The sequence below is a fragment of the Littorina saxatilis genome, linkage group LG10 (assembly GCF_037325665.1).
Source record: "Littorina saxatilis isolate snail1 linkage group LG10, US_GU_Lsax_2.0, whole genome shotgun sequence".
In the NCBI taxonomy this organism is placed as follows: domain Eukaryota; kingdom Metazoa; phylum Mollusca; class Gastropoda; order Littorinimorpha; family Littorinidae; genus Littorina; species Littorina saxatilis.
The window spans coordinates 9793532-9811031 of NC_090254.1; the positions used below are offsets into that span (position 1 = coordinate 9793532).

At 45.6% G+C, this 17500-nt stretch overlaps 1 protein-coding gene across 3 annotated transcripts in view; it reads right to left on the minus strand.

The window, feature by feature from the left end:
• LOC138978127 (activated Cdc42 kinase-like) overlaps positions 1–17500 on the minus strand; it is a 106215-nt gene that overhangs the window by 54551 nt on the left and 34164 nt on the right. For all 3 annotated transcript variants that reach the window (XM_070350773.1, XM_070350772.1, XM_070350771.1), the window contains exons 2-3: positions 916–1043; positions 172–285 (exon numbers count right to left, since the gene is read on the minus strand). In XM_070350773.1, coding sequence (XP_070206874.1) covers positions 172–285; positions 916–1011 — 210 coding nt within the window. In that variant the 5' untranslated portion in view covers positions 1012–1043. The remainder of the gene's footprint in view (positions 1–171; positions 286–915; positions 1044–17500) is intronic.

Sequence of the window (17500 nt, forward strand, 5' to 3'; positions counted from 1 at the left end):
CCCCCCCACACACACACACACACAAACACACACACACACACACACACACACAAGCACGTAGGCACTCTCTCCATCTGTCTCTCTCTCTGTGCAAGCAGGTGCGAGTTTGAAAGAAAGACGGACAGTGGCACAAAAGAAATACACAATTGCAAATAATCTTTTGTGACTCACCTTCTTGAGCTTTCCAAAGGTTCCCTGGGGGTGTTCTTTCTTGTAGAATTTCTTAAGGCGGCGCATCTCTGGTCTCGTCATCCCGATTCCTTCCAAGTCTTCTTCTTTCACATACTGCAACACACAATAACCAAATATTCAGCACATTACGTTGATTCAAAGGGGGGGGGGGGGGGGGGGGTGCGGCGGCGGCAGTATTGAGCCTAAGGGGTTCTAATTTACATATGCGAAAGGAGCAGGTGATTCGGGAAAAATAAAAAAAAGGGTGTCCTGAAAAGCGAGATGATTATATTCCTGTCAATGATTGTGACAAATGTTCAAAGTGATAGATCAGGGATTGCGCTGACTATGATGGAATTGCATAGGTTGATAAAAAATAAGACCAACACACATTTATGTAAAAATGTCTACTTTTTAGCAGAAAAAGTTGCACCGGTGTTAGCACTTGCTTTTTGTCCGTATACCTCTGAAGCCTAAATCTAATGGTAATACAGTTATCATTGATATTATGCTTGTTCGCTTCATCTGAGGAAAACATTGCCATTCCAAACGTCTCAGTCAAATCTTTTATTACATGTGTACTTCATAAAATCTCACTATAATATAAGAATCACACATCATCCACTGGGAGGAAGCGATCCAAATTACCCAGCAATGGAATAAAAATGTAATGGAAATTGAAACCCAAATAAACCAAAACATCCAAAATCAAGAATATAAGTCAAAAGGGTCACAACAACTGACCTTGAGATGCTCGACGCACGTGACCTTGAGTTCATTGCGCAGGGCGTTGTGGTAGTGAGACAGCTCGGCCTCCGCGAGGAACTCGGGGAGACTCATGGCTGACACTGGTGTCTCTCCTCCCTCTGAGCCTGAACACACAAACAGAAAAAAAAACCACTGGTTACTCAGCTGAAATGATTAGTCACTGAAGCAAATCACAATCTGTGGAAAAGAAAGTAACAATCTATTCTGAGCAACAAATATTTGCTGAAATGACCAGTCATTGAAGAAACTTTATCTGTCGTTGAGGAAAATCAACGACATTCTTTCGAAGATCCAAAAGATCAAGAATAAAAAAACAAGAAAGGTAGGTTGTTGGTACGTTTGTTATTGACAAAACAATACATTCACAGATATTTCGACCCAACGGTCTTTTAAGTGAACAGACAAACAAATATTCACACAAAACTTAAAACAAAAGATCAAGGTTATGGTAGACAGACCAACATAAAAAAACAGACAGAAGTCACTGAAAGAACCTAACAGATCAGACAAATTTGACGACTTGCTCAAGTCATTACACAATTCTTTTTGACTGAAAACAAAGGCATTCGATTCATTCTATTTATTGTCATATTTAATACTACTTACTGTTATAAAGCTGTGTTTCACTGATGCTCAACATGTCTGTAGGAGACAAACTTCCAAGACGGACTAACAATGGCAACATGTCTTGGTGTTCAACAGTTTAACCCAACATTTCCCCCTGAATAATATTGGGTTACCTAGGCTATTTATAAATGGTTAATAATAGTACTCAGACTTTACAGCTAGTGACACACACAAAATCAACAGCTACTTCCTTATAGTTCTTCTCTTCCTCTTTTTCGCAGTACGTGTCAATACATGTTTTGGTTTCCTCGTGTTTAGCACTTCCTGAATGTTCCACTTTAAGTCCTGAATTAGATCAAACACTCATTTTCATGAATGCTTCTATCAAAATTACTCATCTATAACTGACATGCATTTGAATATAAACGAAATAGCACATGTATGAAATTTATGCAACTGACACTACAAAAACATACAATTTACACAGAAAGTATGGCGAGAATACATTATGAAGTACACAGTTTAAAAAGCCAAGCGTTAGAAAGATTCAAAGCCATGTCAATAAAAGATCATATATTAAAAAGCAAGACAAGTGTGACTTCTTAGAATATAAGCGAATGTGAAACAAAGAAATCAAAGTAAGAAAGACAGAACAAATAACGATCGTAATGCATAAATGACTGTACATCACTGTACTGATTGAGAGAGAGTCTGTCAATGATCTCACTTGCAAGGGAAGGTTTCTGCCACATCACACCTGGAGTGTTCATTTCATCCCCCAAACCAGTTTAACCAAACCAAACAGCAATAGCAATATACTTGGACTGACTCCCACCATTCCCCCAATATCAAAGAAACACAAACACTCTCTCACTCTCTTTCAGAGACAGATAGACAGACAGAGAAAGAGAAAAACAGACAGAGAGATAGAGAGAGAGAGAGAGAGAGAGAGAGAGAGAGAGAGAGAGAGAGAGAGAGAGAGAGAGAGAGAGAGAGAGAGAGAGACTGACTGACAATTAGGGTTTAACGTCCTCTCAGACCAACTGGTCTATATTGGGACAGGTATTGGTAATACGCTGAAGATATGGTGTGATACTTTGATTCGAACAAGCCCGCTGTGGCTGTCTTCTTCGACACACCAGCATTGGGTTTGTCTCGTCAAAGTATCAAAATACGATCATGATAATCAGAGACGAGAGATGATGCATGCGTGTCTTCGTGTTTTCCAAGCCCTGAGACTTTCGCTGTGCACACGGGGGTGTTCGGACATCGAAGAGAGTCTGCACAAAGTTGACTCCAAGAAATAAATCTCTTGCCGAACGTGGGGATCGAACCCACACTGATAGCGACCAACTGGCTACAAAGCCAGCGCGCTACCAACTGAGCTACGTCCCCGCCCGAGAGAGAGAGAGAGAGAGAGAGAGAGAGAGAGAGAGAGACAGAGACAGAGACAGAGACACAGAGAGACACAGAGAAAGAGACAGAGAAAGAGAGAGCGAGAGAATATTTTCAGAAAAACTAAAATAAAATAAAAATTACAATAAAGATAACCTTGACCTCTCGTTTGCTTGTCAATGTCCAATAAATCGAATCAGCCTTTTCACACCACAAACCACTACACAGCTCAGTCAACCCAAAACCCGGACCCATTTTGTGGCACAAGAACTGTCCCAGCAGGAAGTTAATCCCCCCACCCAGTCTAGCGCCGTTCAATAAACACAGAGACGAGATGGGCACAAGACGGGCGAAGAATGTAAACACAGTGGCACGAGCCGACCTCCTGTCTACACGTGGGGGAGTGGGAGGAGGGGGGGGGGGGGGGTAGGTTCCAATGTATTCTCGGACACGTGAAGAGTATATTACGTTGTATGTACAGTGGGAATTGTGTTACAGGCAGATGAACGCACCAGAACACCGATTTTAGTGTAGTTTCCAATCTTGCCCACGGTAGGCATGCGCCGAAGCAGAGAGGAAGATGGTGGAAGGGACCTGGCGGAGATTGGAATGGAGGGGTGGTGGTGGTTGCGGGGAGGGGGGGGGGGGGGGGGGCTAGATGGATGGGAGGTCAGAGACTCGGACACAGGTAAGGTACCAATCTATTCCCAGGCAGGTAAAAGCTACCAACAGTGGGCACCAATTCTGTTCCGGGCAGGTGAAAGGATGAGAACAGTATCTTGTCTCGAACACAAGTGGAGGTTCCAATCTTCTTTGGCAGGTATGCATCAATGCAGTTGGGATGGAGGAGAATTGTTGTGGCGGGGGTTCCAGATGGATGAGAGGTCAAACACACGTAGATACCAATTTATTCTCAGACGGGTAAAGGCTACCACAGTAGTTACCAATTTTGTTTCCGTTAGAGTCGCCGGGAAGCCACAGTATATTAGTCACAGATCTTGTCTCAAACACCAACAGTAGGTTCCAATTTGTGTGTGTGTGTGTGTTGTGCTAGATTTACTGCTTCGGCTTGATCTGGTGTGTAAACAGCAAGGAAAACGGTCGGGGGGTGAGGGGGCAAATCGGAAGCAGATCTGCAGCCGCGAATCGTAGCAGTTTGGGATTGAATTTAAACGGCAATAAAATGTATCCCCATCATGCATGATCTAACTTCTCCCAGAGACATAAAAGTGACCGAATCCCCCAAACAAGCCCCCCCCCCCCCCCCCTCCTCCCCCACAGACATAAAAGTGACCCGACTTCCCTAAACCCAGCCCCCCCTCTCCCACAGACATAAAAGAGTGACACCCACCCCCCTCTCTCCTCTCAATTTAACACTCTGCCCAGGTAAACGGCATGTAGGTAGAGACGGAAAGCTGCACTCCACGGAGCAGTAGGCCATCCTAGAGACTAAGGACTTCCGTAGGTAGGTCTGAGTAGCTACCTACCTATGCAGGCAAAACTCACCCTGATGTGAATGGAATTTACGGTGCTGCATGGTTCTGAGGTCTGCGATAGCGATCATGCTTCTTGAGCTTCAGTGTCTGAGGAAAAGTAAGAAATCGACTGGAACAGAGGGCATGGAGGAACGTGTTGGAGGGGGTGCTTTGTGTTTTCTACACTATCGGTTGATGTGCATAAAGAAATCATGATCTTTTCATTTCAAAACATCATCAGCAAAAAATCATCTAAGATTTTGCGAGCGTGCGCGCATGTGGGGGGTTGGTGGAATGGGCAGGGGAAGAGTTTTGTGTTTTATACACTATCGGTCGATGTGCATAAAGAAATCGCGTTTCTTTAATCTTTACACTTTACTTTACTGCAAATTTGAATCTCATTTTAGGAGTTTTTAACGAAATCTATCAGAATGTCAGAGAAATCCCACGCTCAAAGAACTATGAGGGTCTGTTCATCCTTCCAGGGTTGAGAGAGGCGGAGAAAGAGGCGGAGAAAGAGAGGCGGAGAAAGAGAGGCGGAGAAAGAGAGGCGGAGAAAGAGGCGGAGAAAGAGAGGCGGAGAAAGAGAGGCGGAGAAAGAGAAGCAGACCTTGTTATGCCTACATTAATTCGTTCCTCATAAAAAGATATTACCCTTGCCACGGTGCATTACATAACCCATTATTTTCTGATCCTCATCAGACCGTTACCTTGACGGTCACAATTACAAAGACAACATGACAAAGTGGTGCATTACACAAACCCTCATTTTCTTATCCTCATCAGGCAGTTACCTTGACGGCCACAAAGACAACATCACAAAGTGGTGCATTACACAAACCCTCATTTTCTTATCCTCATCAGGCAGTATTTTTATGCTCTGTCGGGGGTTCCCTTTGCCTGCGGAGGCAACGTTCCCAAGTAAACAATTTACCTTGATTCTTTTCATCAACTATCAAATAGATCTACAAAGCTATCTCCAAAACCCTGCAAAGCTAAACAAGCGTCATTCTTCTAAAGAGACATCAGTTGACAGATCTGTATTTTCAGACAGCCATACGTCGGACACACAGAAAGACTCACACAGACGTACACAACTACTTAAGAATTACTTTCGTTATTCGTTCCCCGGTCCGCAAAAAAAAAGCAAGAGCGTCCATCGAACACTTGAAATGCAAACGTTCGCCCAACTCCCAGCAGCTACAGGACGTAAAGCATACTTTTCCAGACAACTATCTACAGCCTCAGGGGGCGAACCATCAAGATCATTGAAATGAAAGGAAGAGGTAGTTAGGGAAATTATATGGGGTATGTGAGTGCGCGTGAGAGAAGAGAATAAATGACTGGTATCAGCAGTCACAGACAAGCGGCCTGCTGAGCTGCTGTTATTGCGGGGTGGCTGCCAGAGATAGCTGTGACATAATCGGTCACTTTGGAAATAGGCCAGAGATTCTCAGAGATACATGATAACTATAGACTGTGGCTAGCTTCATTCATTTCACACAACCACCTTCTAATCAAGTCTTTGATTACTGGCCTCCTCTATTTGGTTTTAAAATAAGAACAGAGAAGGGCGGGGGTGTGGAGGTTGAGCCTCGGACACATGAAGAGAGAGACAGAGAGAGACAGAGAGAGAGAGAGAGAGAGAGAGAGAGAAAGAGAGAGACAGAGAGAGACAGAGAGAGAGAAAGAGAGACAGACAGAGAGAGAGAGAGAGACAGAGAGAGAGAAAGTGAGAGAGAGACAGAGTGAGAGAGAGAGACTGACAGACACAGAGAGAGACAGAGACAGATAGAGAGAAAGTGAGAGAGAGACAGAGAGACAGAGAGAGAGAAAGAGAAAGAGAGAGTGAGAGACAGATAGACAGACAGAGACAAACAGAAAGAGCATGATAGAAAAGGCGGCAAAAGGGAAGAAACCAATTTACCTAATCTTTAAACAACATTTACTGAGATAAGAACCGTAAATACAAAAGGAGAAGAACCATCACATAATGTGAAAACAACCAGTCCACCATTACTTACTCTGCCAGTGCCTTTCTTATTTGTTCCCCGGGCCCAAGCCTATACAATTTGACAGCACCGAGAGCGATATCATCACCAAACAATCGGAACTAAAGTCTTATGCATTAACAAACTTTACCAACTTGTAAATACATCTCAACATCATTCCTGCGATTGTCTAAACTATCGTAGATCCGCGTGAGAGGAGTTGGACGCAGGGACGAGTGTTTTTCATTCCGTCTGTTAAAAGGCATATGTACGCGCTCCCGTGTTTACAAAGTGTAGTTTGCCCATAATCGATGTCAAACGCACCATAAGACCATATCATGACGATATGTCACCATGCGCGGACCATAATACATGCATTACAGCTTGTTCTAGCCTCTGAAAAAGTGAGGATGTCAACAAAGCCGCGGTGTTAGCTCCCTTGCATCAACGTTACATGTGTTGCCAAATCTATAAATAGGACGATCCAGATCAAAATGAAAATTAACATATCTCAACATTGAAGGGGTCCTAGACCACAATATTTTGCAGGGAACTTAATTTATCATGTCTCCAGCTGTTGGTAAAGCAATTAGCGTGTATAGTCATCGAGTACATATGCCTTTAAGTTACGTTCACATAATACCAGCAATATCAATCTGTTTTTGAAATATCAATGCCACACAATTCCATTTCAAGCTCAACCTTCTTGGATTCTATTTTTCTCTGGAATCACCCATGATACACGAATCCACAAAAGTATGTGAATTTCGAACGCTTGCTAAAAGGTCGGTTGCAAGTATCGTTAATTTTAATTCTCTTGCATTTCGCCATTTCGTGGAAAACTACAATAACTATTTTATGTTTAAATCTAGAGCCTGACGGATATAATTTGCCGTTATATGGCTGAATTCGACACCAGAGTTGGACACAGATGTTGAAATTATACGACTGTCAGTGTCTCTGCCGTCTACGGCTGGTCCTACCCAGTCACAATAGACACCCCAGGGCATCCGTAACGTTGTAAACTGTCAGGCTTTTACTCAAGCCGCCGCCCCCCCCCCCCCCCCCCCCCCCCCAAAAAAAAAGGAAAAGAAGAAAAAAAAGCGTTGGATGTTCCGACAAATCGATTAACTCCCGTCCAGAAAGGAAAGTAACGTGGGTGCACATGTACGGAGGGTACAGAAACAGTTCTCAAGTCTTTTCCATGGGGTCCTATCCTGGTAGACTTGTCCATGCAGCATAGATGGATAAAAACAATTGCTCTCAGTCTGACATTCTGATGACAACTACAGCCTATCTGTGCAAGTATAACGCAGGGTATCTAACCAGTTCCAGTCTCTTTTCCTAATGCTCTGCTCCATACAAAAAAAGAGGGGGAAAAGTGTGCATGCAGGATGCCTTATTACAGAGATTTACTTTGGCATCCCAGCAACCACTTCAAAGTTTCTGTGCAAGCCGTGAAGATTGTATCTACATTCACAGTGTTTTGCCAGGGGTTTGATCAGGACAGACTTGTGCACGCATACATGAATGGCTACAAACAGATGTACTCTGGCATTCAGCCGGGCAGCAACTAAGAACTCTCTGTGCTAGTCCAACATCCCCAACGTCTTTTTTAAAGGGTCTACTCCTGACACAATTGTACATGCACGGCTACATATAATCACTCTGCCATTCAGGCTATCGACAACCAGGAAAACCTGTCCGAAAGTAAAAACTAGGTCAGAAATGTGAAGCAGTTGGACGTTCAAGTCTGATTGGAACTATCACGCTCTAATGATTCGATACCGGGGTTGCAGCATGGCCACCGTCTGAGGGTCCATTCTGGTCTACATTTCAGCGGAAGTAACGAAGTCTGGTTCTGCAGCTATAAGAGGGGCAAAAGACGTGAAGGAATGCCCTGCTAAAGCCAGATCGTTCTACGGATGGCAAGACTAGATGCTGCGTATCTTCAGACAGTTAAATCTGATTGACACTTCCGCCAATAAAGCTAGCAAATCTAGTGTAAAACTGGTGCCCGTTTCTCAGCCTATCGCCGCTGATTGCGCGCAGAATGGCTACATTATGATTGCATGATTGTTACGATGTAGTCTGACATGTCACCAAATCTACCCTGAAGCTAATGAGGATCAAAGTACAGACATTGGCTGGTATCTGTTCCAAATTCTCGTAATTTAACATCCGCTGACTGTGCACGCCGCATGGCTAGAGATTATTGCTCCGGCTGACATTTTCCTCGACTGTCATCGGTGCTGATGTGACAGTGAAGTGGGACAAAAGTATAGAAAAGGAGTGGTGTCTGTTCCGAAAGCTCGTGCTGCCGTAACTAGCTGAGTGTGCACCCAGCAAGGCTTTAGGTAATTACTCTGATTGCCATTCAGCAACCGTGAGCCACGAGGATCTAGCGCGGCTCTATTAGGCATCAGCGCAACAAGAATTAGGCTGTTTTCAACCCGGACTAAATGGGGCAAGTGTACTAAAAATGACCAAGGTCTGATCCCAAACTCCGTGCTGTATGTTTGTTTGTTTGTTTGTTTGTTTGCTTAACGCCCAGCCGACCACGAAGGGCCATATCAGGGCGGTGCTGCTTTGACATATAACGTGCGCCACACACAAGACAGAAGTCGCAGCACAGGCTTCATGTCTCACCCAGTCACATTATTCTGACACCGGACCAACCAATCCTAGCACTAACCCCATAATGCCAGACGCCAGGCGGAGCAGCCACTAGATTGCCAATTTTAAAGTCTTAGGTATGACCCGGCCGGGGTTCGAACCCACGACCTCCCGATCACGGGGCGGACGCCTTACCACTAGGCCAACCGGTCTCCGTGCTGTAATGATCACACAACGTGCATTGCTTTAGATAATTGCTCTGACTTGACATCACAGCGACAGCCTCAGGGGGCCTGGCATGCCCCACCAGGCATCAGCGCGACAATTATAAGGCTGTTCAAAAAGAGGTTCTGGCAAACGAGACGGCAAAATGTCGCTCACAATGTGCGCAAGAAGAGGGCAATGCACACTTGAAACCATCACGATCGAAAATTTACCATTGAAACTTGAAACCTTGGAACTTTTGACTGACTTTCCACTGATTGCATGTCAACAGGAAGTTCGTGTCGTGTGTGGTATCTTGATTTTTAATCCCACAGTCTCTCACGGGAATAGTAAAATGTCACAGTGTCCTTGCGTGTCACGTCAGACAGCTGCTTGGAATGCAAAGCAGGTCTCTGATTCTCAGACTGAGCTACATATGGATCTTCCAGCCTCTTTTATGTCCCAACATGCAAAACTGTTCTCCTAAACGACATAGATGCAGACAAGCACGTGTTAACCGGATCATAAAATGAAGCGGCTGAGACTCCACGTGGCGCGGAACAATGGCATCTAAAGGCATTTAAAAACTCTTGTGGGGCAAACAAAAAAAATCAGGATTGTTCTCGTTTGTCTCTGTCAACTCTCTCTCTCTCTCTCTCTCTCTGTCTCTCTCTGTCTCTGTCTCTCTCTCTCTCTCTGTCTCTCTCTCTCTCTCTCTCTCTCTGTCTCTGTCTCTGTCTCTCTCTCTAACATTTCGCACATCACTCTATCTACTACAATATTACAACAGGCGAAAGCAAGAAGCAGACGATATCATTCTTTATTCGTGACAAATGTGAACAGTTAGCTGGCCCCTTTCTTGCAACATAAATCATCCGCAGTGACGTGCAATCCTAACTGAGAGAGACGCATCGACCTGTCAAATACCACAAGAATCAAACAAGTTATTGTCATTTATGATTTTTTTCTTCCCAATGTGTTCATGATCGGAAACGACAGCAGAGGGAGACTAAAAAAAAGTGTAGTTATAATAAAACTGCAGGCTCCAGGAGCAATTCCAATCGCGACAGTGGTTTAAAAACTCAACCCAGCCTTGCCCCAGCTGCCTCCAAATCCGATTGCTTCCTCCCCAACCCCCCAACCCCCCCCCCCCCCCCCCCCCTTTACCTCAAGTCTCTCTCGTCCTCTTTTTCCCCCAGCAGTCTGTTCCTATCAACAACTCTTCTAGCTGCAAAATTGCCTTTTTGCTGGAAATCTTAAAAAAAAAAATAAAAAAAAACTGGGCAAAATGGCAAAGAAGAAAAAATTCACCCAAAATAACACGGCCCAGTCACCGTTAGTCACCCCCACCAAACTAGCCGTTCTTCTATTCAGACACCCGTGAGACATCGTTGCAGCAAATGAACCTCCTGTGCCCAAGACTGTCTGCGAGCATCCCACTGTAACATTGGAACTCTTCAGGAGAAAGACTATTGACGCATAGTCACTCTGCACAGTCAATGCTTTAGCTATGGTCCTCTTTTTGTTGGCTTCCTCGATTTCCCTCCCCTTGTTGTCCTTCCCTCAAGTATCATCAAACCAGGGACAAATCCCTCCCTCCCCTCCCCTCCCCCCTCCCCTCCCCCCCCCCTCCCAATATGACTCGCACAGCTGTATCAGTTCCTCCAGTCTCGTTACGTAAAGCGAGAAACGGATTTGAATTTTAATCGCATGCCTGTAGATACTGATCGTACAATTCTGCTTCTTGTTTGATCGTTTGTAATTTTTACCAGCACAGAAGTTATGGCAAGACTGACCTTTCAGAAGTTGTACACTTGAATATATTACCTGCCAAATTATTCTAGGCCCGTAGCAGCATCCCTAAATTGTTCGTGTCATTCAAACAGTATAATCCAGGCGCCCACCTCTACCTCTAACACCACCCTATCCCCCAAATGTTTGCCACACGTTCCTGCTTGTACCTTATCGCCGCAACTTCTCTGCAACCTCCTCCATACTAATATTACATCCGGCACGAACCGAATATTGACAGCAGAAAAAGTCCATTATCAAGATCATCATCAACCCAACAACCTTATCACCATGTCTTCTCTCCCACTCCAAACTTTCCCCCTCCTTAAGTACATCTTCCCCCATCCCCATTATATTCAATCTTAACGTCCATCTCCTTCGAGAATAGTCCAGATCTCATTGTATTCATCAATTCATCAGCTCCCCCCTCCCCCCCCCCCTTTCAAAACTGTATCATTCCTCCCACCCACCAACCGCACTCTCGACGTACATGTCCATCTCATTCCACCAACTTCATTGATCAGCCTCCATCACCCCATCTCTCTCTCCTCTTCCCCCACATTTCCAACTCAGCTCCCCTCCCCTCATCCACCATGTCCTTAATGTCCGCATCATTCCATCTCAGTTCATGTATCTGCTCGTGCTGGCACGGTCTCATCAGCGCCGGAATTTTTATCACTCCTAGACATCGCCCTGTCCAAGGTTGGATGGAACTCCATGGTCTTGGTCACGTGCCCCTTGCCTCTACTTTCTCTTCCTCTTTCTCAGAGAGCACCCCGCGCATGCTCTTACACATCTCTCTCTCTCTCTCTCTCTCTCTCTCTCTCTCTCTCTCTCTCTCTCTCTCTCTCTCTCTCTCTCTCTCTCTCTCTCTCTCTCTCAGACTTGCATTAACTTTTTTACTAACTGATCAAATCCTCACGCACGCACACCCTCCTACCCCTCTTCTCTATCCCCCGCCCCATTCCGCCCTTCCATACCCCCTCCCCCCCCTCCAATTCCTTTCCCTGCGTTCTTTTTTTTCTTTTTTTCTTCTGCGTTCGTGGGCTAAGATTGCGGTTTCCCTGCGTTCAAACCGCAATCTTCTTTAGCAAGTGTCCTATCAAATCGACATTCTCTCCCAAAGCTCTGCCACCCTCGGCCATGAAATCTCCACGCTTGCCTGGCCCTGTGACCCCATTCGTTATCGCATCCTCGTCTCCCAATCACCCTCCTACCCCACCCCCTCTCTCCCGCTCATCTTGTCAAAAAATGGTGACGTTCGTCATCATCTTCAGTGGCCCTGAAAGAGCCGGGTACCCTAGCTATCAGACAACATCCACATTCTGGTTCTGCACTAGATCGATGTGGAGGGCACCAAGCCCATAAAAGCAGGGCGAAAAGTCTCCAGTGAGCGCCAGAAGACAAAACGAAAGAGCCACGGTGGTACTGCGGTCTAAGGAATGTTTTTGACGTGGCAGTGTCATTCAGTCTCCTAGCTAATCAAATCTCTAGATAATTAAGCCATCTGCGCCCCTCCTTGGCACAGCCTCTCCCCCAACTAATGCTGAACAAGTTCACCCTCTCTGACCCTAGTTTCTGCTCCCTCCCTCTATCCTTTGCCCTTCCATTCTGTCTAGAGTACCATCATCATCTCTTTTAGCCCTGAAAGAAACTTGGCCCTCTAGTAATCGAACAGCAACGTCAACCCGCTACCCTACTGGATCATTGAGGAAGACACGAAGTCCATAAAAAAAAAAGCGCCAGAAGTCTGAAGTAAGCACCAGAAGTCAAAACGAAAGAGGGATGCTGCTACTGAGGGCAAAGGAGGATTTTTGACGCACCCTATCAAGTCGTATCCATGACCAAACCTCAATCCAATTAAGCCATCTGCGACCCTCATTCAAAGCTCGTCAACTTCTTTCCCTTCGACCCCAGTTTCTGCTCCCTTCCTCTATCCTTTGCCGTTCGGTTCTGTCCTGAAGTTGTCACGTCCGTCATCATCTCTACTGGCCCTGAAAGAACTTCGCGTTGCAGCTCTCTGACAGAATCAAAATCCCGTTTCTCCGCTGGGCGGCATCAAGTCCACGAAGGAATCACCAGAAGTCTTCAGCGAGCATCAGTCATGATGAAAGAGCAATGGTACGTGCTTTTGATGGCGAAGGTATATTTTGGACGTGGCAGTATCAAACCTCCCAAATCAAATCAACGTAATTATTTTGGCCATCTTTGTCATCCATCAGCACTCAATACCTTCCTGCCCATTTTTTGCTCCCTCACCCTTTTCCCCTTGTGTTTGTTCACAAGTCTTTTTTTTTCTGTCATTATTTGCGGTGGCTCTGTTTACGCTGGGTGCTGTAGCTTATTAAGATGCATCGCTGGTCTGACTCCCTAGGAGATCAATCCGAAAGGCACCATTCCATAAAGAAAGCGTAAAAACAGACAAACCAAATGAGTAGTGCCGCCGATGGACAAGATAGGACAATGGGGACAGCCATGCAGGAACATGGCACGATGGACATTGTGTAAACATCACAGACAGACATTTCGAGGGATGAACGAGACAGCGAACGTTGGGTTCATGTTGCAGACGACACAAACAGAATCGGTAAAACGGGAGGAAGCGTGTGTTTAGGTGTTTCTTCATTGTATGTGAGCTCTCACGCGACCCCCCGCCCCCACCTCTCATAATTCCCCTCCCCGCCTTCTTGGTTCGATTTTCTGTTCCGACAAGAACACCCTTTCATTCCTAAGAGCCCCTCTGAATCAGAATACCAGAAAAGCAACAGAAAGACAAAACCAACAGCCACAGGCAGACAATACCGGAATATTGGTCGGACCACAGTAACCCGACCTTGACCCCGACCCCAACGACCCGGCCATAGGAAGCGGAGGAAATGAAACACACAGGAGGCACTCTCACAGCGAAGAGAGCTAACAAGTTTAATGGTCACGAGGTGCCGCAGACATAATCGATACCCCCCCCCCCCCCCCCTCCTTCTCACCTCCCCTCTCTCTCCTTTCATTCCCTCAACCCCAACCCACCCCTTATCATCTCGTCTTTCTACACACTCCCAACCCCCCACCCCCACTCACCCACCCCACTCCTCCCGATCACCCAAATTAACTCTCATGTTTCCGCCACCACCACCACCCCTGCCCAAACTCACCCGCTATCAACTCTTCTGCTTCTACCCCCACCCAACTCGCATACCCTCATTAACTATCCCGTTTCCAATTGGAATCCCCCTCCCCTCCTCCCCACCCCTCTTCTCGCCCTGTTGCTTCTGTGTCCTTGACAAAAGCGTATCGACCTGGACAGAAAGCACAGGAGGACAAAGAGCGAACTGGACGTGACTTCTCTCGGTGAAAAACGAGACAAAGAAACGAATTTAGTGAGTCCGATGTAAAGGTGAAACTGCTCTGAAGGACTCTGCGAAACTTTTGAGGTAATTCGTCGGAGTTCAATGCAGCAAAGACAGAGGGAAGGAACATAATCATATGTAAGTGTGTAAGTGTGAGTGAGTGAGTGAGTGTGTGTGTGTGTGAGTGAGTGTGTGTGTGTGTGCGCGCGCACACGCGCGAGCGTGTGTGTATATCTGGCCCTGTGTAATTCTGGCACGTCCATTTTTCATTAATGCAAATCTTTGTGTTGTCCTCTAGAGCAGTACTTCGTAAAACATTTGACTACTTTGATAATCAACAGTTCAACTCCGACCCCGTCACCGGTACCAAGACCGCAGCACTCGCTACTGCAGTTTATCTTGCACGTGAAACTCGGCACAGACCCGATCAATAGCCGTCCTTGAACAACTGCAATCTATCCTCAGCGCTGGCTAGACAGCGACGATTCACACCGGATAGGGAGGGGGTGGGGGTCACCGTACACACTACAAGAAAGAGCTGGAAGGATGCATGACGCTCTGGGATCGTATTGCTTCCAGTGTGATGGTTCTGTGAAATTAGATTGCATGCAGTATTTTTACAAAGATGTTGTTGTTGTTTTCTGCATGAATGCAGAGCTCATTGTAGCACGAAAGAACGCATTCAAGAAATATGGCTTTTAAAAGGGTAACTGTAAAACAACTTTCAGAGAGATGTGAAAGTCTGACAGAAAGTGGACCTTAAGACCGCGGGAATAATATCCTCTGATGCAAAGAAAACAAGACTTGCCGTCTACTACCATCAACAGCTACCAATACTGAACTACGCAGCAACAATCCGTTGAGTATCTACCATCCCAGTCACGACCAACAAACGTTAAAGGCCGTTTCCCGGGGGACTTTCCATACTCTACCGTAATAGCGAAATTAAAAAGAAATCTTCACGGAACCAGACCTCCAGAACGACTCTGGTTATACCCAAAGGATTCCTCTACGCGAGTGATCTTGCGCCATTAAGAGCCACGCTGAACACATGAATGTCTCAATGGAAGAGCAGAACCATCATGTCTGTACAGGTTCCACAGGATGATTCCGCGGTCTCCTCTCTTCCCTGCCCCCTTCAATTCCGGTTTCCCCCTCCCTGTAAAACTAAACGGGTGGAGATGAACTGCTGAAAATAGCCACATTACTCGCATTCAGGCCATTCTATCATCTGCTCTCTGTAATACCCATCATCACCAGTTTTCCAGTCACACACACGATAGCCAAGACCAACACATACTTCTTTTTGTTCCATTTCTCCTCTGAAATTGAAAACGAAGTATGATTTTCTAAATGGCAAGTGGAAAAGAGGGGCATGCACGTAAACGCCCACTTGTGCACACACAAAAACAACAACACAATAAAAACAAATTGGGAATTGCAGCCTAAGAACGCAGAAAAAGAAGAACTTCTATTCCTGTCCCCCTATCCCCGCGCCTTCCGCACTTGGAAGCCAAAAGGAGAAACAGAAACAAAGAGGGCAATCATGGTAAAGTAACGACGTCCAGCAATTTGCCTCGTCTGGAAGAAGAGTGGAACGGAAACCAAACACAGGAGAGCCTGCCAGACAAAATTCTTGTTACCGTGCAAAATGTCCAAAGAGGCCGAGTTCATCATGCCTTTGCGATTTGTTCCTACAGTGAACATCAATTCTGCAACCGAAAAGGCATCGAGTCACAGACCTGATAATTCGCTGTTGCAATGAGAGGGACAAGCCGTGCGGAAGGGTTGGCAAAAATACAAATTATACATAGAACTTTCAAGATCTCGTCCTCGCCTCCGGTAGACTCCAGAGAATATCACCATACCATGTAATGATCACCTAGCTCATTCAAAAAACACCGCGCCCTTCTTCAAAGATTGCCTTGTACTCTGTCGCTCGATAGGCATTGACTGTAAAATTCCACGAAATCAGAAATTTCCGTCTTCACATATGTAGCCAGTTTCTCATAATAATATTGATAACTGCTAGTAAAGATAATTTCTCTGCTTTTCATTATTTCTGGATTTTTTCTTTCTTATCGCAATTTGTGGGTCGGGCATAAATCTGATCTTCTCAGGTTAATGTTACAATGTCACCGTAACTCTGCTAATTCACACCCCAGCCTTCTGCCTGCTGTGCCAACATCTTGACACGGGCGCCTGCCTTAATCTCAAGGGAGGTAATGCTGCAGGCAGACGTCCGGGTTGTCTTTCTTGGGTGACAATGAAATATCGACTGAACGATGATTTCAACTCTCGGTATCTCCCGAGAGGAGGTCCCTTTTATGTGACTTGTGCTTTCTGTCAATAACTCAGTCATATGACCATGCAGACTGTGCCAGCGGCTACAGATAAAGATCTTTTCAACTCATATTAGTACAACTACAAGGTGTGTACACTATTCAATTCGCAACTGTGACATTGATTTAGCAACGCAAAGAAGCACATGTTTCGAATGAGCATCTAAACTGAAGTATCTCAGGGGAAAATGAACTTCCGCAAGTGCACGCACTAACTCCCGCAAGTGCACGCACTCTCTTTGAACCTGTCTTGCCAGAACTCAACAGCTGTGTATCAAATCAGGGCATCGATCTGATCATAAGACAAGGTTTTCACTGGGGGTTTTATACGACGAGAGACAAAACTAATCCTCGATACATGTCTTCTTCAAACACTCCACTGTCCACCCTTTCTTCACCCTCGACCACCAACCACCCCTCCTTCCCAAAAAGCAAACCTCACAAACTTCAATTAGCACGCGCAGGGAACGACAGAAAAACCATGCCTTGCCCCTTTGTCCCGCGATTGTCATCCACAAGGGTCAGAGGAAGTGACCTGGCCAGAGGTCAAACCGCAGACAAAAGACAATATCACACGTGCTCAGACAATACTGACACTGACCTGTGTCCTGGCAAACCTGTTTAAAAGCATAGTCTTTCTCGTGTAAGCGACCATGTACACCACTACAGGTCTTAATTGAGGACTATCATATGGACTTGACGAGGGAGGAAGGGTCTGTAAGTTTGCAAAATGTGCGCACGCTTCCGTCTGCCTGTTTCAAGTGTCTGTCTCAAGTTTGACATTTCAATAATCAATCAGCATTCCACAATAAACCCTAAACAATGTTTAAAGACAC